The sequence below is a fragment of the Megachile rotundata genome, chromosome 12, assembly GCF_050947335.1.
Source record: "Megachile rotundata isolate GNS110a chromosome 12, iyMegRotu1, whole genome shotgun sequence".
NCBI classification, from domain to species: Eukaryota; Metazoa; Arthropoda; class Insecta; order Hymenoptera; family Megachilidae; genus Megachile; species Megachile rotundata.
The window spans coordinates 15,425,903-15,442,814 of NC_134994.1; the positions used below are offsets into that span (position 1 = coordinate 15,425,903).

Consider the following 16,912-nt stretch of genomic DNA (forward strand, 5'->3'; position numbering starts at 1 on the left):
TTAAATTCTCTTACATTTTTGCTACATTTATCGCAAATATAATATTAAATTATTGTGTAAAAATAATAATGACGCTAGTTAAAAAACAGTAGTACTTAAGTCAACTATTACTTACACTGGAAATGCATAAATATTATAAACGAATAGAACAACAATCTTTACAAGGTAATTATCAACGTCGATGGGATAAAACAGTAACCTGTTTTAAAGTACAATATAAGATATCCATTTTTATATGAAGTCTCAAATTAGAATATTAGATCAAAAAATTTCAAGCTATTTATAATTTATAGATCCTAAACGTGACAGTATGATTCATAATAAAATTCCCACGTCAATTGTATATCGTTGCATGTAATAAGTAAGACGTCAGATGGAATATGAAAATCATTATATGCCGATAAATCTCAGAGCACGATAATGTAATTATTGAAGTCCATAACAGATTGACAGGGTGATTGTCATACCGTATAAACACGGCCCTGGTTTTGGCCACTCAGTAAGTAGCCGAAGTGATATTTTGGTCGAGCTGGGACAGTGGGATGGGATATGATTGCCTTCTCGTATTGCTGTGCTTGAGACATGAGCTCTTAGAAGAAAAGAGGAAGAGAGACCGAGCAAAATGATCCGAGAGCCTCCGAGGTGTTTGGAAAGGCACGATGAAAGACATATGAGGATTCCAGCGGCGAGATAGGATATGCCTGCCGACTATGTTACGGCGAAAATCTTTTGAGGCCCACCTTACGCATGTTGCTTCTTTTTCCCGATTTTTTTCTCAAAATCGGTAGGTCTTGAATTTAAGCAAAGAAATTTGATAAAAGTGTCGATTCCATAAGAAAAAGGAAGACTTCCACTTTTGAAATTCAAAGACCTTCTTTATGTTATTTTATGATTTGATATTTCAGATACCATAAATTCAAGTGAGATTGCCACGCGGCGAATTATCACGTGTCAATAATAATTATTAATTATTGTAAGCAAAAATTAGAACATAGAGCTTAGTACAACGATGAAGAAAGTTTGAAATTCATGGTGGTTTGCGGAGCACGTGGCGCTGTCAACCTCGAACGCGAGTCAAGAAAGACGTCCCTCTATTTACGACATAAGGTAAACTTCTTTTAGGTCTTGCGGTTCACGGTCAGTGTCTGTCTTCAGATACTTCGCTTGCTTGGACAGTTTTCGTGGCACTAACAGACATGTCCGTCCTTCTTCCTGTCTTCCTCTTAACCAGATATATTTCCAATAAATTTTATTTCTAGGATCAGAAGACAACCTAATGAAACGAAAAAAGAAAAGTTAAAACAAATTTTGCTGTAAAGGTGGATTGTAAGATTTGGTGCAGGAAATGACGCGCGCGCGCACGTGCGCGTAGGAGAAGAGAAAACAGAAGCGTTTGCCATTTTGGCACGAAGTTAAATTTACGATGAAACCCAATTTTAAATCATATTTGTTCCAAGTCACCTGTCGTCGTGCAATTAAGGAGGATGAGTCGACAAGTGGTAACCTACGGTCATTTTGTTGTTACTAATAAGATCGTGGCATATGCTAACGACTATGTTTGTCATTTTTTAACGTTAATTAGACCATTCGATTGCAACGGTAACGACTATAAATTCCTTCCTATATTTCTTTGTCACTATACAAATAGGTCATTTTACTTTATCGTAATATGTTATTCGATTATATTCATCTGTTGAATAAAATTCGCAGTGAAATCTAATTTTCGCTGTCCGAAATTTTATCATGTTCTTAAATTTTCTGACGTAATTATAGAATGAAAACAGTTCACGGGACATGTGAATCGGACTCAATATTTAAATAAAAGCGACCGAGAAAAAGAACGGTGACGACGCAGAAGTTTAAAAAGTAGACAGAGAGATGAAGGTTGCAGACGTAAAGCATAAACAGTGGAGGTGCGATTTGACGCGCACTCAGCCATCCAAGGCACATCTCGCTCGTTGAACGTACGCTTTAAGAATCCCGAAGAAGCGACCAACCCAATGGCTGGAATCTGTAAATCTGTCATTGCGGCCATATTCGTGCGGCTGGTACCGCAGGATATGAACTTCTGCTCGTCGTATACGCCACCGTCGTACAACTCTAGATCTCTGCGTTTCTCTTCTTTTGAGAGCTTTGCACCGAAACGGAAGCTTCTCCCTATTTCTAGAAATAACAAATTTTCCTTTTGTTTTCACAAATGCGACAAACTCTAAAAAACTATTTTTTATCATTCTCTTTTGATAAAGTCAATATTCTTTAAAAAGTACTAGCAGTTAGTAAAGGACTAGCTTTACTTTGTCATAATGCATTTGTACTTTTTCAGCTTCAGTTGACTTATATGTACAATGTATATCTATGACGAATTTAACTATAATGCATCTCACCTATTACAACTTGATACTTTTCAATTTATGTAACATACCAATGCTCAACTGAGAAGATTGAAGAAGTTAACGACGTTAGTTTTATACTTTATAATGGAATCGAAGGATAAATATCTTTTATTATAGATGATGTTATAGAGATTGCAGATTCTGTGAAAAGCTCAAAAGCTATTTGGTTGTATCAAACTGTGTGGAAACTATAAAAGCCGTGGCAGTCGTCGCACCGTATACGCGGTATTCCCTCTGGTAGCTAGCGATGACGGATTCATGGCCCGTGGGATAACGCAAGACCGCACCCCGAGATGTTTCGGTTTACGGATGTACGCTCTTTCCTTCTTTTTTCTCCTATTTCTCACCTTTTTTTTTGGTTTCATCTTCCGAGCGATTCATTTGTCGGTCTTTGATCCGCAACCAACAAGCTACTACCGGAAAATTAGCGAGATTTATTAAGCGGTTGTTTTCCCTAAAACGTGATCTATCATTCATTTCTCTTCTGCTTTTATTTATTTCACGATATTGTAGAATATACGCCGTTTATTGAATAGACGTTCAAGAGGCTTGCATTTGGGTGGTCAAAAGAGCAAGTGGAACGAAGGAAACGTGAAAAATTCCAGATACGTTGTTGGAGGTCCTCGAACCGTGTTCTCAATAGGATACGCAGAACCTGCAAAGGTCTTGAATACTGCAAGAAAAAAGGCTATGGTTACACGGTAAAATCTTACATGTTTTTTTTTAAATTCTAAATCTTTTTATTTAGAAACTTTTTGTTATTACTTCATACATTTTCAGATTCAATTTATTAAAGGAAACATATTTGTCAGAAACACTTTTGTGAACATGTTTACACATTTTCATAATTTATCAAGTCGATCACATCTACTAACAAACTCGTATAATTCGTGAATCGACAGACGAAGTACCCTTTTTGCTTCTGCACCACCCCAGGAGATTTTTTCCCAGTTCTACACACTCACGGCACGGAGTCCTTTGAGAACAGCTGATTCTCGCGAACAGAGGTACCACCAGTAGTGCGAAGTCAACTAACCCCGTCAAGGGGTTAACTGTCATGGGGCTGGTACCTTCGAGAAAGATGAAAGAATGAGCGAAGATAGGCCGACGGCGGCTTTTTATTGCCGGCGCCGTCACGCGTCACCGATAAGCGCGGTCTCTCTATAGACGAAAAGTTTGTAGCTCACACCGGTACCCTCGAAACACGAGATTTCTTCTTCTTCTCTTCTTCATCACCTCTGCCCTCACCAACCCTTCAGTTAAAAGAAAGTTCCACTTTCTTTGTCGACGCGTACTGAAAATCGTAAAACTGCATCTGATACTCTCCGACAAAGTACTTGACAGAAATTTAAGTCACAATGGGTTGTCACGTATCAAATAATTAATTGCGAAATGCAGAATTTAATACGGTTGTAAAATAAAAGGTGGCAAAGAATTATAAGTGAAGGTTGATGGAGTATGAAATCAAGTTTGGCAGGAAACTAATCTCAACGTGAATGGTTACTTGAACCGCTTTGATCTTTTTTTTTTATTCCCGTGCTTTGCGACAGAACTCGTGCAGTTAGCGAGTGACTGCAAAACGTTTGGATGCACGAGGGAAGATATTCACTGAAAGTCATTAAGGATACGGCTATAATATGTTTACACAACGAAGTTCTTCGCGTCGCCATCAATCATGAGGCACGTCGGTCCATCCGTTTTTCTACGCTTAGGAACTGTCAAGCTTAGCCGCTCGAGTTCCATGCCGTTTCACTTTGTTGGCATTAGTTTGTCTTTTCTAACAGTTCTGACAATCAACTGCATTGCTACATGCTCTTAAAAAATGTTAGGGACACCCCGCGATGTAAACTCAATTAGACATGTATAGGTCGACGGCTCAATTCACTGCTATATAGTTCTACTATTTTATTATTTGGTTGCTTAGTTATTTAGCGATATTCTAAGATTTGTGACACAACATTGTCTCTTCTTCGACCTAATTTTGACTATTGGAATGCTAATCAAAGAGAATGAAAGGAAATAAGGGATTCATGAAAGGGCACGTTGAAATTGCACTTTAAACCATAACACTTGACATCAGGTTCACGTTTATTTCACAAAGTTCTCCTTCATTCTATTTTCCTTTGAACATGTACAGCAACAGTTGTGTAATTAGAAGCGCTCTTGAGTTGCTTAATACTAGTAGGTTCTCCAGGGATAAGCGTAAGTTTGAATAGGGAGGAAAGTTTCGAAACACAATGGCACACGATACTTGGGGAATAATTTATTAAGGCACTTAGTAGCCAAGCTCTCTCATGGGTTGTCACGGTGCGTTTACTTTTCCTGTCTTGGCTCGAGAACGTTTTAGGCTCGTTTGGCATTTCAGACACCCTGTATAAATAGATGCACTTTGCTCCTACAAAAGGCACTTTCTTTTTCGACCGTTCAACCACGATCTACGACATCAACCGATTTGTATCACACGATTCGATCATCGTGTACAACGGTGACACATTTCAATTCTTTTATCCTTCGTCGAGATTCTCCAATAAATTGTCAAGCATTAAGGCACGTTTAACGAATGTCATAAGTACTTTAACATTTGAAAAGTTATTTATCAAAGATATATGTTTTTAATAATAAATAATGTAGATAATGGCTACAACAATTTATTCGAGGATCTTCTGCTAAAGGAAACACGACAAAAATATTATTTCTTTTTAATAAACCGCTCTTAAAATTCTACTTACAACAACGCGTTAGATACGAATATAATTTAGTTGATTCTATACTAAATACTTAAGATTATTGACATCTTTGGTATAACTTTCGAAAATATTCTCTATGATTTAGTCTTTGATAAGGCACGACTTGTTTGACTCGTTAATCGTATAATACTTACTCTTCGGTACATGTTTTAATTACATTAAAATCCGCTGACAAGGCATTAAGTCATAAATCCTACCGATCCCCTCAATCACCGATTATTTCGATACCTTTTATAAATCTTTGAAAAGTCTCTTTTTAACGGATCAGATACATTTTGCTATCATACAAGTATGTATCTATCTTATCACGATCACAATTTCCCACATAAAAAAGAAACTTCACTGAAGCGTTCACCAACATTTTTGCAGGAAATAAAGAAACACATCCTGAATTATCGTGGTCCATACAAAGACGCTCCTGGATGAGGATGATGAGGATGCGCAGGATAATGAACCGAATTTATGTGCGCAGTTGATTGTCCATGATGTGCAGGATAAGCCCATGGTCCCGTCGCTGTTGGGCCGTAGAACTGATGATGCTCTTGACTCGATATGCTTGGAATTTGTACGGCAGGTATAGCGTTCACATAACTAGATGACAGTACGCTGGTACTCGCGGTTGCTGGTCTTTTCGCAGGGTTTTGCATGCTGGAAACTGCAACTGAATCGCAGTCGTCGGATTCACAGTCACGGAAACCTTTGGCAAATGGATTGCTAGCGATCTTCAACTGAGTTATACGGTGATTCTGGTAGGCTGTTACCGCGGTGAATCGAGTCTCGGAGAAAGTGAACGTTTTGAAGTTTTCTGTGCGAGGATCTGGAGCCGAACCGGGTGGTGAGGGTGCCACTACCACGTGACAACGTGGTTGATATCTGTGCATCGAGTTTAAGATTATCTGAAATGCAAGGAAGCAAACAGAAGTTATTAGTGGAGTAAATGATATACATTTTAACTTGGAAAGGAAAAAGAGAAGTTAGTTGCAGTAATTCATAGCGTAAACGCTTACAGTAAATCTGGAAGAAAGCTTATCTCTGGGAATACAAATATTCCAGGTTTTTTCAATGATCGTCTGTTATAATCGTTATTCTAAGACAGTGGTCGTAAGGGGGTAAGAAGAAACGAAAAGGAAGAAGAATCAAAAGAAAAAAAAACACGTGAGGACCTTCCTTTTTCTGGAGGAAGGACCACCGCAGGGGGGCGGTTACAATGTTTGACAGCCACAAGAGACTCGGTGACTAATTAGTGTAAAAACTAACCCTGCGACCTACTCTGGCAACCCGACACCTTCGTCCTTCCTCCCGCGCACACTTACTGGCATATGCTAGGGCATGTGTCTCTTTGGATACATCGAAAGAAGAGCACAGAGAGGAAAGGAAAGAGGAGATGAAGAGTCATCCTCACAATACGAAAAGCGTGTGTGTGGCCTGACACTGGCAACTAAGGAATTTGGACACGCGATTCTTCTTATTCCCTTATTCTATTGTTTCAACTCATTAAGAGTTACTCTTTAACTCAAAACAGTAATAAAATGTCTGCTTAGTACATTCACTGATTAGAGTAATCTGTATTTTCATGCTACTATGCTTTTCATGCAGGAACACATAGGGGATAGAATGCCAATTATAAAACAGAAATTGTCGAGAATTTCACTGCGTTGGATTCCAATTTTTTACAAAGCTGGGTTGGTACGTCTGTCCAAGAGCAATTAAAGGAACAAACTGTTTCATGGCACATGAAAGAAGGGTCTACGAGTCAAAATTCTTTCCGCGCGTAAAGCAATAAATTCTCGAATGGAACACGAGCCAAAACCATCAAGAAGTTTCCCTCTCTTTCTCTCTCTCCTTCTACTTTATAAGCGCACTGATTCAAGAAGATTCGTTTCAACAAAACAATGGTAGGTTTACATATCTGCCATTGAATAATTTACGCGCGAAACCCTCATTTTTCAAGGATTAATAAATTTATACTAACTGTAAATAGTAGAAGCCGTCAAATGAATCTGTCGGCGTAAAAATTTGATCCATATTTATAATAACCGACAATACGTTGAACAACAAGCTGATTATTTAAATTTTGAAACAGGTAAATCAGGACCAATAGCAACCAAATGGAAATTAATTCCAAGAGGACAAATTTCGACATTATTTTTGATGGTGTTAACGGGTGATTCCAAAGATTCGCGCACCGTCCTCCCACCGATTAGTGACTGAAGAGGGATCAAATTCATTAATCGGGTATGCCAATACGTCTTAACACTGAATCATTTCGTTTGCAATGGTGCTTGACACGCTGAGTTTGGCACGGATACATAGGGACGATTATTTTTAGCGCAACCGCAGGTGCATTAGGACACAATGAAGAGGGACGAGGGTTAAGAAAGACAGAACGTAAAGCTTCTTGAGATTCGACACGCGAACTAGAGCGTAACAAATAGCTTTTTTGTTTCCTTGTCTGAACATGACTATTCTATAAACATCATTTTTCTCTTGGAAGTAACACCATAGAACGACAAAGTAGTATATGTAAAATTTCTTATTAATATAAATTTGTAGTGAAATTCTGAGATTTGTCTCACCATAGTAAAAAATTATAGTTAAAATAATATTTTTTACGAAACTTTTTGAAACTGTCTTAGGCAGACATTTGTAATTTCCAACGCTATGGAGGATTCTTTCGTGCTGGTAATTCTTTGGAAAGTCGTAAACACGTTCAAGGCTTCACTGTCTTTCCCAGGCTTCCAAGGCTTCGTTTATATTACATATGTTTACGTTACTTTACGCACGGTACAGTTTCTATTGCTGTTCCCTACTCATGGCGACAGGAGAGCGGGATTAATAAGGCGTGGACAGGAGAAGATCTAAAGAGTACACAAAGTGGGAGTGTGGTGCTCGAAATACGACGAAAGCTAATGATAGAGTTCCGATACGAGCAATAGCGATCGTTCAACTGATTTTCAAGTTTATATGTCAACGAACTATGCGAGACGCCGCCTTTCAATATCATTAAAACTTACTAAAAAAAATATAGATATACTATAAAAACACTTCTTGCACGTTTCAAGTATGCATCTCGTATAGAAATAATGTCATTGATTCGTTTGTGATGCAATAAAGTTTCATGTACTGGTAGGGCATAAATCTGAACAACGTGTTAAAACAATTATTACTACTAATTACTCGCAAGACGATAATAGCTTCTAATGCATCCATGCTTCATTGTCGTACTTTATAACAGGTTTATAACAGGTGTAAAGCTAAGATGAGTATAAGACGTTTCATTCAGGAAAGAATGAATATTGCATCTATAAAGGTACTTAACAGATTAACTGTGCGTAATGATTTACTCCTTAAAAAATTGTACCTTCCATTGTCAATATTTCTATAATTCTAACTGTTATAATTTCTTTTTGAAGGTGTAAAGAGATTGAAAAGATCAGCCTGTGATAATAGTCGCGTAAAGAAACGGATCGACCATAGATGTTTACCGTGCGTAGCTCAGGCCCTTATAATTTCTCGTGGAAGACGGGCTCGTATCTCAGGTCAATTAAGGCGAACTCGTCCGTAAACGACAAACACGTGGAACACGATACATACTGTCGCAAAGACTTCCCTGCATCCCTCATTCTACTTTATTACGTAGGTGTTCCTCTTTCGCACCACTTTCAAAATGAATTAGTCTACTTTAAAACCATTCCCAGCTTCTCTTCCAGAAGGTACTTTTTTATGATAAATTGAAAAGTATTTCAAAAAGTTGACACGAAATTTCAAACACCACAAAAAAGACGATTTATCAATGTATAAGAAACTTACATGTCCATTGTCATCCAGTTGATTGTTGGTGAGTTTCAACTTGTCAAATGAAACCGGTTGCTTCATCCAGTGTGCACCACTGGCAGGACTATCAGGGTGAACATGGATCCTCGGGGGTGAGACCGGATCCGCACGACCAGCAACTACCCATGCACTGCTGTGGAAAGCATATCTGTACCTCTTGTCATCGCAGGGAACGAAGTCCATCACTAATAGGTAATCGGTGTTTGGGTCCAAACCGAAAAACCGACACTGCAAAATTAAAATTTCCTTTTTCTAAGTTTCCAAGTTTTTCCAATATTCTAAGTTTCAGATATTGTTTTAAAAGAAACGGAGTGATACCTGAAAGGTAGGGAACATCCTTCTTCCAGCTTTGGTAACAATCATTTCGGTTCCTAATTGATGGAATTCTTCCCAAAGTGGTTTCGCCTCGAGAGCAGCTCCAGCACCGACCAAAGCAGGATGAAGTGGCCTTTTCGAACTGACTTCTTCCGCCGAATTAGCGCCATTTTCGCTGGGATGATGATCTCCGTGATGATGATTGTTGTTATTGCTGTCATTACGAGATTCGATGGTAACCGTAGAAGAGACTGAATTTGCAACACGCGAAGTCAACGCAGTTTTCGGTAAGTTCGGAGGGCTACGGGATCGTTTCACTCTTCCAGCTGATTGCAAACACGCTGAAACAATGCACAACAGGAGTGCACAACGCGAAGCTATATAACATCCTTGCGTGGTGAATAGACACATTTTAATAGCGTATAATACAGTAATGAATTAATTTTAAACTTAGTAGATGCTATTCAATCCTTAAGAAATAAAAGTACCTTCCATTTGTTGCATAGGTGATGGCACATTAGTGATGGACTGACTATGATGACCCTGATGATGTGTAGCCCATTGCTGATAACAACAATCGGCAGTGATGTCGTGTCTCTGCTCATGTTGCTGTTGCATCCTTGCTAACTTCCAAGCCGCATCAACGAGATCCTTTATCCTTCTTTAACAACTTCACTATACCAACTTATCTAATTTTTTTTAATCTTCGATGATTTAATTTCAACTGTCATTAACTGCACATAATTTCTTTGTAATTACTTAATATTTCACAATCTAAATCACCATCGTATCTGTAACTAAACACGCACCACCCCCTTGGGAACACTTTAAGCTTTTCTTTTCTATTTACGATCTTTCTAGTTGGCATGGAACAATGGACCGACAGATGGAAACGGGTACATCCCTCGTTGTCAACGATGAAACAACAGGAAGAAAGAGAAATCGGTGGAGAATGCTTATCTTTCTTGTGGTCGGTCGGTCGTTAAGTTGTCGCAATCAGCGAGGTTCGAGATCCTGGCGGAATATCAGAGGATGCTCGACATCGTCGACGGGTTCTCACACCTCTCGTCAACAGGACTTGTCCTCACCTCGGTATCCGGACGCTGACAAGAGCTTAAAGCTCGCCTCGTGAATTGGATGAATCAGAAAGAACTCCCCCGAGTCGACTACACACCTCGTGGCTTATCATCGAGACATCACTCTCCTATGTGTATATATTCCCTTTCTCTTTTCATGAGGGAGAATCTCCTCCTTCTTCTCTACTTTTCTGTTGGTTTCCTGAGATGAACCGATTCAGAGATAGTGGAGAGGAGGATTGAGAGGCAGGGAAGGTTTTCTACAAGGAAGGAGGGGTTTCCGGAGGATCCTCCTACGCGGGACACCCACGCCAGGCTAACTTCGGTTCACGCGGGACGCTGACTGCAACCTCTTCCTTTGGATCCCGTGCCAAAAGGCGGAGTCTTCTCAAACGAGAAGAAACACTTGGGGGGGAATAGAGCATGAGGTTTGCCTTCTCAAGAGAATGAAAAACGTTTCCTTGTGTATCACACGTTTGGTCGCTAGACCACTAAGCTTAATTGATTAAAATGAGGTGATGATTCCTGTGATACCTTGCGACGATCGACTGAATTAATTTGCTTTAAGTAAACGCTATATATTTCAGCGGGAATACTTCCTCTTTTGGAAAAATTCTTTTCTTCTTTGGATTTGGAGCAAAAATCGTTGACCACTTGTTACATACCATCAAAGGAAATTATCACGAATAATCTTCAATCCTTTAATATGTACATTTAATCCATGCACGCAGACAAGGTAATACAGAAAAGTCCAACTATTTCATTAGAAAAAATTGAAATGTATTCTACTGTAAGAAAAGTAGTTCACTTTCATTAACCGTTGTTCTGTTACAGGCGGAGGTTTAATGAAGAAATATTGTAGTTTTTAATAGACTTTTGTAAACACATCCAATAGTTAATGGATGAAATTTGATGGAAAATAATGAAACATTTATATTAGTACGTTATATTTGTATAGAACTGAAAGATTAATCATTTGTCTATACGAGCTACTTTATCCTGGATAATCATTTATCAGAGTTTACAACATCGCATAAATTATCCTCGGTAAGAAACCAAATCATAACTCGGACGTTTTTGCGCTTAATTTTCATCTCAAATATTCACTCAATGTTCAGACACATTAATGTTTCTTCAATTTAATATTAGTGTGGAATTTGTGAAACTGTACCGCTAATACCATTTAACGGTGCAGTAGTAAATGACGTAGGAAATACTGAATTTCAAAGATTTTACCGGTATATGTTATCGGAAAATCGACGTTTTGAACTTTTCTGACGAACTACACACATTGCCCTTATTTATAAAATCAAACAGAAAGTAATTTCTTCTTTGATTGCTCTCATCGTTAGATGGCGCTAATTGTATCTTTTTCGTGATATGCGTTGATTAAATAAAAATTATATTATGGTAAAATGATTGTTTGCGTTCAAACGCTTTCAAAGAGAAAATAAATTTAAGAACATTGATTCGGAAGAACGACTTTATTTGTTAATAAAAAGTTCTTCATTCACTTGATACATTTAATCACCCTAACTAGAAGGATGTTATAAGTACAAACATCTATCTGAAATTGATACATATTCCAATTCCTGTACTTATTCGCAAGTTTCATCGTTACTTTTTAAAAATGCATTTTCATCTAAAAGTCTGGTTTAAATATGAAGTATCGGTAATTGTACATAATAGTGCTGACAATACATGAAATTTCACAACATGACAATTCTATCAGCTTCAGTTCGTTCTTGATAACATAAGAATTGTCAGCACTATTGAATAACTAATCAAATCCTCCTTATTTCTTTAGCACGAATACAAGCCTACCGTAATCTAAGCCGCTAAAAGTACTTAGTCAAAAAATAGTCGAAAAATGTATCGTGGAAAAATGAATAAATTTGTATAATTAAATACGGAGGAGTTCGTTAATTGTTCGCGAGTAATTATTATTTTTTTTTTTAGAATACACTTAATCTAAAAATCTTTCATAGTTCAGACCGCTCTGTTTGGTATTCAAGTTTGTTAGTTAACGAGTCATCTATTTGACGTATAAAAATGACACTTCTATTACTTTCATCTAACCGAGAAGAATTATAATGAGCTTGAAAAAATGTTGCTAATAAACGTAAGTTCGATTATAATTCTGATCGGATTATTATGAGTATATTTATTATTTAATTTAAATATGAACTAAACTGCGAACAATTAAAGAAGTCCACGTTGCATTACAAATTTATTATTCAATATTAGTCGCAATAGTATTAACAATAGTACCAGTGGATCTTCAGGTATGTACATATAAAATATTTGATGAAAAAATCATGAACTAAACACGATGATTACGTAAAACATATAAAAGAAAAGAAGTGAAAACAAAAATATAATGAACGAATATTTTTTGTGAGTTTTATTTATAAAATAGAAATTAATGTACAAGTACAAGGGGAATAGACATGATTGTTGTTTCTTTCTCTCGTGCTAACTTTTACAATATGATACTTTATGATGAATTTTTGTCATATGTAATTTATAGTGACATCACTTAGGAAAATGGTGTACAGTATTGCCTCGAAATAAGCAACTGCTTCGAACTTCGACATTAGCGAATTTCTATCCCCACTTCTTTGATTGAAGTCGGCTGCTGAGTGAGAAATCAGAAGCTAATCATTTTTGACCGATAAGAAGACAGAACATGTATATTGTTTTCTAACTCTAACACACAGTGATTCAAAAAGCAAAAGCAAGCCGAATAGCATACCACCTTCGAAATGAGCAACTGCCCAGAACGTATTGCTTATTTCGAGGCAATACTGTATGATCTAAACGGTGCATGAAGGGAAGCATGTAAAAAGAATGAACAAAATCAATAATATATATTTATATACTCCTGAAATTAATGAAGTTGTCCCCACAAAATAAGATCGTTAACATTTATACGATGAAATCCTTAGAAATCGGGGTTTCTTCTTACACTCTTCGTTCTTTGAATTGTATGTATACATATTTGAATAACGTCACTACTTGCATTATACACATTTACAGCTCAATTGTATATTAATTCTATTATTATGATTCCTTCCCAAAAAATTAGTAACCGCTAGAATGTTGAATCAAATCCAGAGAAGCTTCGCGAAATATATAAGTCAACGCTTTTCGAACATTATAAATTTATCATGGGATGTAGGTTTAAATAAGGAATATATATATATATGTATAAATCTTTTTCGATTTTCTTTCTTTTAGTTGTTAAAAATATGATTTAAAATCGATCTTGATTGAACAGCTAAAACGTCATTTTTTTGTGATTTATATAAATTTAATTACAAAAGCGCATTCTACAAAAACGGTTCCTTTACGAAAGTCGTATCTGTATGTCGTTTACAAATTTTGTGCAATTTACAGAAATGTAATAAAGCCGAAACTATGTATCACATTTCAAACACTTATTGTTCAAAACCACTATATGCTTGATGTTACGTATTATAATAATAATCTTAGTAACAATGTATGTTTGCATGTCACGACAGCGAAGAGTGGCATAATAAAATTGTCCCTGGCATTGTATCAATTGCATTATACCATGTTGTTTTGATCGATGATATCGTAAACGTCCTAAATAAGTCGATTTATAAAAATGTCGAAGAAAATATTATAGCGAATAATTATGAATGAGTTTGTTATGAATTTTGAAATGATATACTTCTTTTTGTAAGAATTTTATGATAGTTGCCACGAATTTCTATTCTACTTTTGAATCGTCAAACTTAGAATGAAATTCCTTCTAAACACTTATTTAAGAGTATTTTATTTATTTTTTTTTTTACTTAGAACCGTTCTATCATTGAAAAACTTTCTCCTTTTTTGTTGTTTACCAAGCAATGCCCCTCCGGATTTCATTTGTTTACTTATTGTGTCACCATAAGTAGCTCAATGGAATTCATTATAAATTCAAAAGTAATATGGTAGTAGCATTGATAATAATAATAGCGATACTAGAAGAAATAATAACAGCAACATCTTTTCTCTTACAAGAACTTAACGTTTCAAAAGATGGTAGGTTTTTGAGGGAGTTACTTCGGAGTTCTAAAACGTTGCGTTTAAAAAAAAAGATAAGAAGCAAATCTAAGGATTTCACTTCTTCTTGCTTTTGTTATTGCCACCACCTCGTGGAGGAGTCACTGGTCTATTTGCGTTGAGGCCACCATACGTTAATTTCTTTTTATCGGCTGGTTTCAGAATTTGGAAACTACACATAAGTGTTTCGTCTACGGACATCATCGCTCCAGCATTATCAAATTCGCCGCAATAATTTGGTGCCGAGAATAGAGTAACTAACTGCCTCTTTGCAAAGAATTCATAGCCATCTTCTACCACCTAAAATTTTGTTATTAATTGTAACTTATTGACTGTGTATTGTCATATCATCTTTCCAGAAGTTCAAGAACAAAATATTTAATTGAATAATAGACTATATTTAATAATACTGCACAGATTGTGACACACATACCTGATGAGCACGACATATGAGGTCAAAGTCATGCTTATGTAAAAATTTGGCAACTACTTCAGCCCCAAATGTAAATGATACGCCACGATCGTTTTCTCCCCAACCCATTGTATCCTTGTCTGGGTCTGACCACAGTAAGTCACACAATAATCCTTGATCGGGTACATCCGTTGGTCGCATGATACGTCTGATCTGTTCCATATTTTGAAGGTCTGGACTAAGACCACCATGGCAACAAAATATTTTTTCATCAACTATTGCCGCGACGGGTAAACAATTAAAACAATCCGTGAATGTTTTCCATAATTTAATGTTATATCGACGTTTACCTATACCATATTAAAATTGTTGCAATATATAAACGTGTTGATATGAAACATGAAAAATAAATAGTTCACGCTGGGTTTAATATCTCACATTCATCATAGAATCCATATATCCTGTTAATAGATGCACATTCATGATTTCCACGAAGTAAAAAGAAATTTTCAGGATATTTGATTTTATAGGCAAGAAGGAGACAAATTGTCTCCAAAGACTGTTTTCCTCTGTCAACGTAATCTCCTAAGAAAAGATAATTACTTTCTGGTGGAAATCCACCATACTCGAATAGCCGTAATAAATCATAATATTGCCCATGAATATCACCTTAAAAAAAAGGTATATTAATTTCTATAATTAAAAATACTTGAATAATACTTTTTCAAATACATATAATTATTAAATAGCATTAAAAAGCAACTTACCACATATTTTAAGCGGTGCTTCAAGCTCTAACAAAATAGGTTGTGACAAAAAAATTTCACGTGATTTCAAACATAGTCCTTTTATTTCTCCTTCTGTCAACTGCACATTTTTTCCTGGCCTAGCTCCCCGCACTAGAAGAGTTAATAAAACAAGACTTTATCTTCAAATTTCACTACTTAAATATAAATGGGCACTAGAAAGAAACCTTCTCCAAAAAGAACCTACAATTAGGGAAAAGATTCCAATCATATATTTAGCATACATAATACTCGTTTACTTTTCTGTTATCTACAAATAATAATTTGTTTCTAAAAATAATACAATTAAATATACGAAGGAAGAATTATTAAAAAAATTAGCTTTATTTATTAATATGTTTACGGGTTTAAGAAATAAACGATGCATCGCAATGAAAATGGATATCAAAAATTGTAAAGTACACGTTACCGATCGGTAACAGTACAGGCGGGAACCTCGCCCAAAAAAGTGTAAATTTCTAATACGTATTGTCAATTCCATTTCGTGTAAACAAACAATTGTCGGTTCATGCGGAATTTTTGTTAGGTTGTATTTGGAGAAAGTTGCGTAATCGATTAAAGAAAACAGATAACAACAAGGAGGAAAAAGAAAAAAATAATTACAAGGTGAGATATCTCTAATAAAGTGTTCAACTTAGATACGAGGAAGTACGAGTATGGAGGAAGTATAACAAAGGGTGACGCGGGCGACACTTTCCTCTCATCGCGCATCTTCCCCTCCCCCTCAAAGAGGGCAAACGGCAACTTTACCTTCCAAGAGCCGAGCTATGATGTTGTCAATATTCAGTTTGTCGGATTCAGCCATCGGGCCGGGGTTTTGTGCGCGTCCCGGGCTTTACACGCAGCACCTTTCTTTAGGGATGACTTTTGATTTTCTTTGCGTGGCAAACAGCACTCAACTGTATCCGCGGTTTCGGACAAAGTACCCGCAATGGCTGCCCGGACAACCGCGCACTCCACTCCCTTTTGCCCCCTCTTAGTTCGAGTTCTTGCTATTCGATAAGATTCGATTATTCGATTTATCGAACACGTTCTATGCAACTTTTATTAGTAATTTCAGTATTACCAATTGTTGGTTACATACTTCATTCGATAATAGAGTTATCAGATGTTCCTTTTGTGTACACGCGAATTTAATTTTTTGTATAAAAATAAATCATTTTGTTATATAAAATATTGTGTATTCTTCAACTGACCCAACATATAATTGAACTGTAGTTTATCGCTTCTATGTGAAGTTGTATGATAAACAAGTTAA

General features: G+C 36.5%; 2 protein-coding genes and 1 long non-coding RNA gene across 7 annotated transcripts; 1 reads left to right on the forward strand and 2 right to left on the reverse strand.

Annotated features, from left to right (window-relative positions):
- Window positions 1–14: 14 nt before the first annotated feature.
- Window positions 15–13,255, forward strand: LOC105661991 (uncharacterized). Of its 3 annotated transcripts, XR_001095339.2 has the most exons (17): window positions 15–165; window positions 294–784; window positions 906–1,107; window positions 1,260–1,499; window positions 2,324–2,704; window positions 2,930–3,094; window positions 5,510–5,714; window positions 5,778–6,661; window positions 6,737–7,035; window positions 7,224–7,375; window positions 7,470–8,450; window positions 8,554–8,776; window positions 8,969–9,166; window positions 9,264–9,299; window positions 9,371–10,880; window positions 10,953–11,101; window positions 11,200–13,255. It is a non-coding gene; the product is annotated as an uncharacterized LOC105661991 (long non-coding RNA). The 3 variants fall into 3 exon arrangements; XR_013040180.1 differs by lacking the exons at window positions 5,510–5,714; window positions 5,778–6,661; window positions 6,737–7,035; ... (6 more) ...; window positions 10,953–11,101; window positions 11,200–13,255 and adding an exon at window positions 3,174–5,430 and having other exon boundaries at window positions 2,907–3,094; XR_013040179.1 differs by lacking the exons at window positions 5,510–5,714; window positions 5,778–6,661; window positions 6,737–7,035; ... (6 more) ...; window positions 10,953–11,101; window positions 11,200–13,255 and adding an exon at window positions 3,174–5,430.
- On the reverse strand, window positions 4,464–9,912 carry LOC100882550 (T-box transcription factor TBX10). Of its 3 annotated transcripts, none has more exons than XM_012281235.2 (4): window positions 9,778–9,912; window positions 9,293–9,615; window positions 8,951–9,220; window positions 4,464–6,036 (listed from the first exon to the last, which is right to left on the reverse strand). In XM_012281235.2, exons 1-4 carry the CDS (start codon window positions 9,905–9,907, stop codon window positions 5,533–5,535), a joined length of 1,227 nt encoding a protein of 408 aa, XP_012136625.2. In that variant the 5' UTR covers window positions 9,908–9,912; the 3' UTR covers window positions 4,464–5,532. The 3 variants fall into 3 exon arrangements, with proteins under 3 accessions (XP_012136625.2, XP_003701475.2, XP_012136624.2); XM_003701427.3 differs by having other exon boundaries at window positions 8,951–9,202; window positions 9,293–9,630; XM_012281234.2 differs by having other exon boundaries at window positions 9,293–9,630.
- LOC100882028 (serine/threonine-protein phosphatase PP1-gamma catalytic subunit B) lies at window positions 13,217–16,634 on the reverse strand. The gene is made up of 5 exons (XM_003701423.3): window positions 16,405–16,634; window positions 15,616–15,747; window positions 15,287–15,517; window positions 14,870–15,198; window positions 13,217–14,736 (listed from the first exon to the last, which is right to left on the reverse strand). Exons 1-5 carry the CDS (start codon window positions 16,457–16,459, stop codon window positions 14,494–14,496), a joined length of 990 nt encoding a protein of 329 aa, XP_003701471.1. The 5' UTR covers window positions 16,460–16,634; the 3' UTR covers window positions 13,217–14,493.
- Between the last annotated feature and the right edge of the window lie 278 nt (window positions 16,635–16,912).

Excerpts from the sequence above, each read along its gene's own strand:
- LOC100882550 (XM_012281234.2), bottom strand. The coding sequence starts at position 9,907 with ATGCAACAGCAACATGAGCAGAGACACGACATCACTGCCGATTGTTGT. Across the intron at positions 9,631-9,777 it reads ACCTATGCAACAAATGGAAG|CGTGTTTGCAATCAGCTGGA; the intron begins GTACTTTTATTT and ends GCATTGTTTCAG. Across the intron at positions 6,037-8,950 it reads AACTGGATGACAATGGACAT|ATAATCTTAAACTCGATGCA; the intron begins GTAAGTTTCTTA and ends CTTGCATTTCAG.
- LOC100882028 (XM_003701423.3), bottom strand. The coding sequence starts at position 16,459 with ATGGCTGAATCCGACAAACTGAATATTGACAACATCATAGCTCGGCTC. Across the intron at positions 15,518-15,615 it reads AGCACCGCTTAAAATATGTG|GTGATATTCATGGGCAATAT; the intron begins GTAAGTTGCTTT and ends CTTTTTTTTAAG. Across the intron at positions 15,199-15,286 it reads ATATGGATTCTATGATGAAT|GTAAACGTCGATATAACATT; the intron begins GTGAGATATTAA and ends AATATGGTATAG.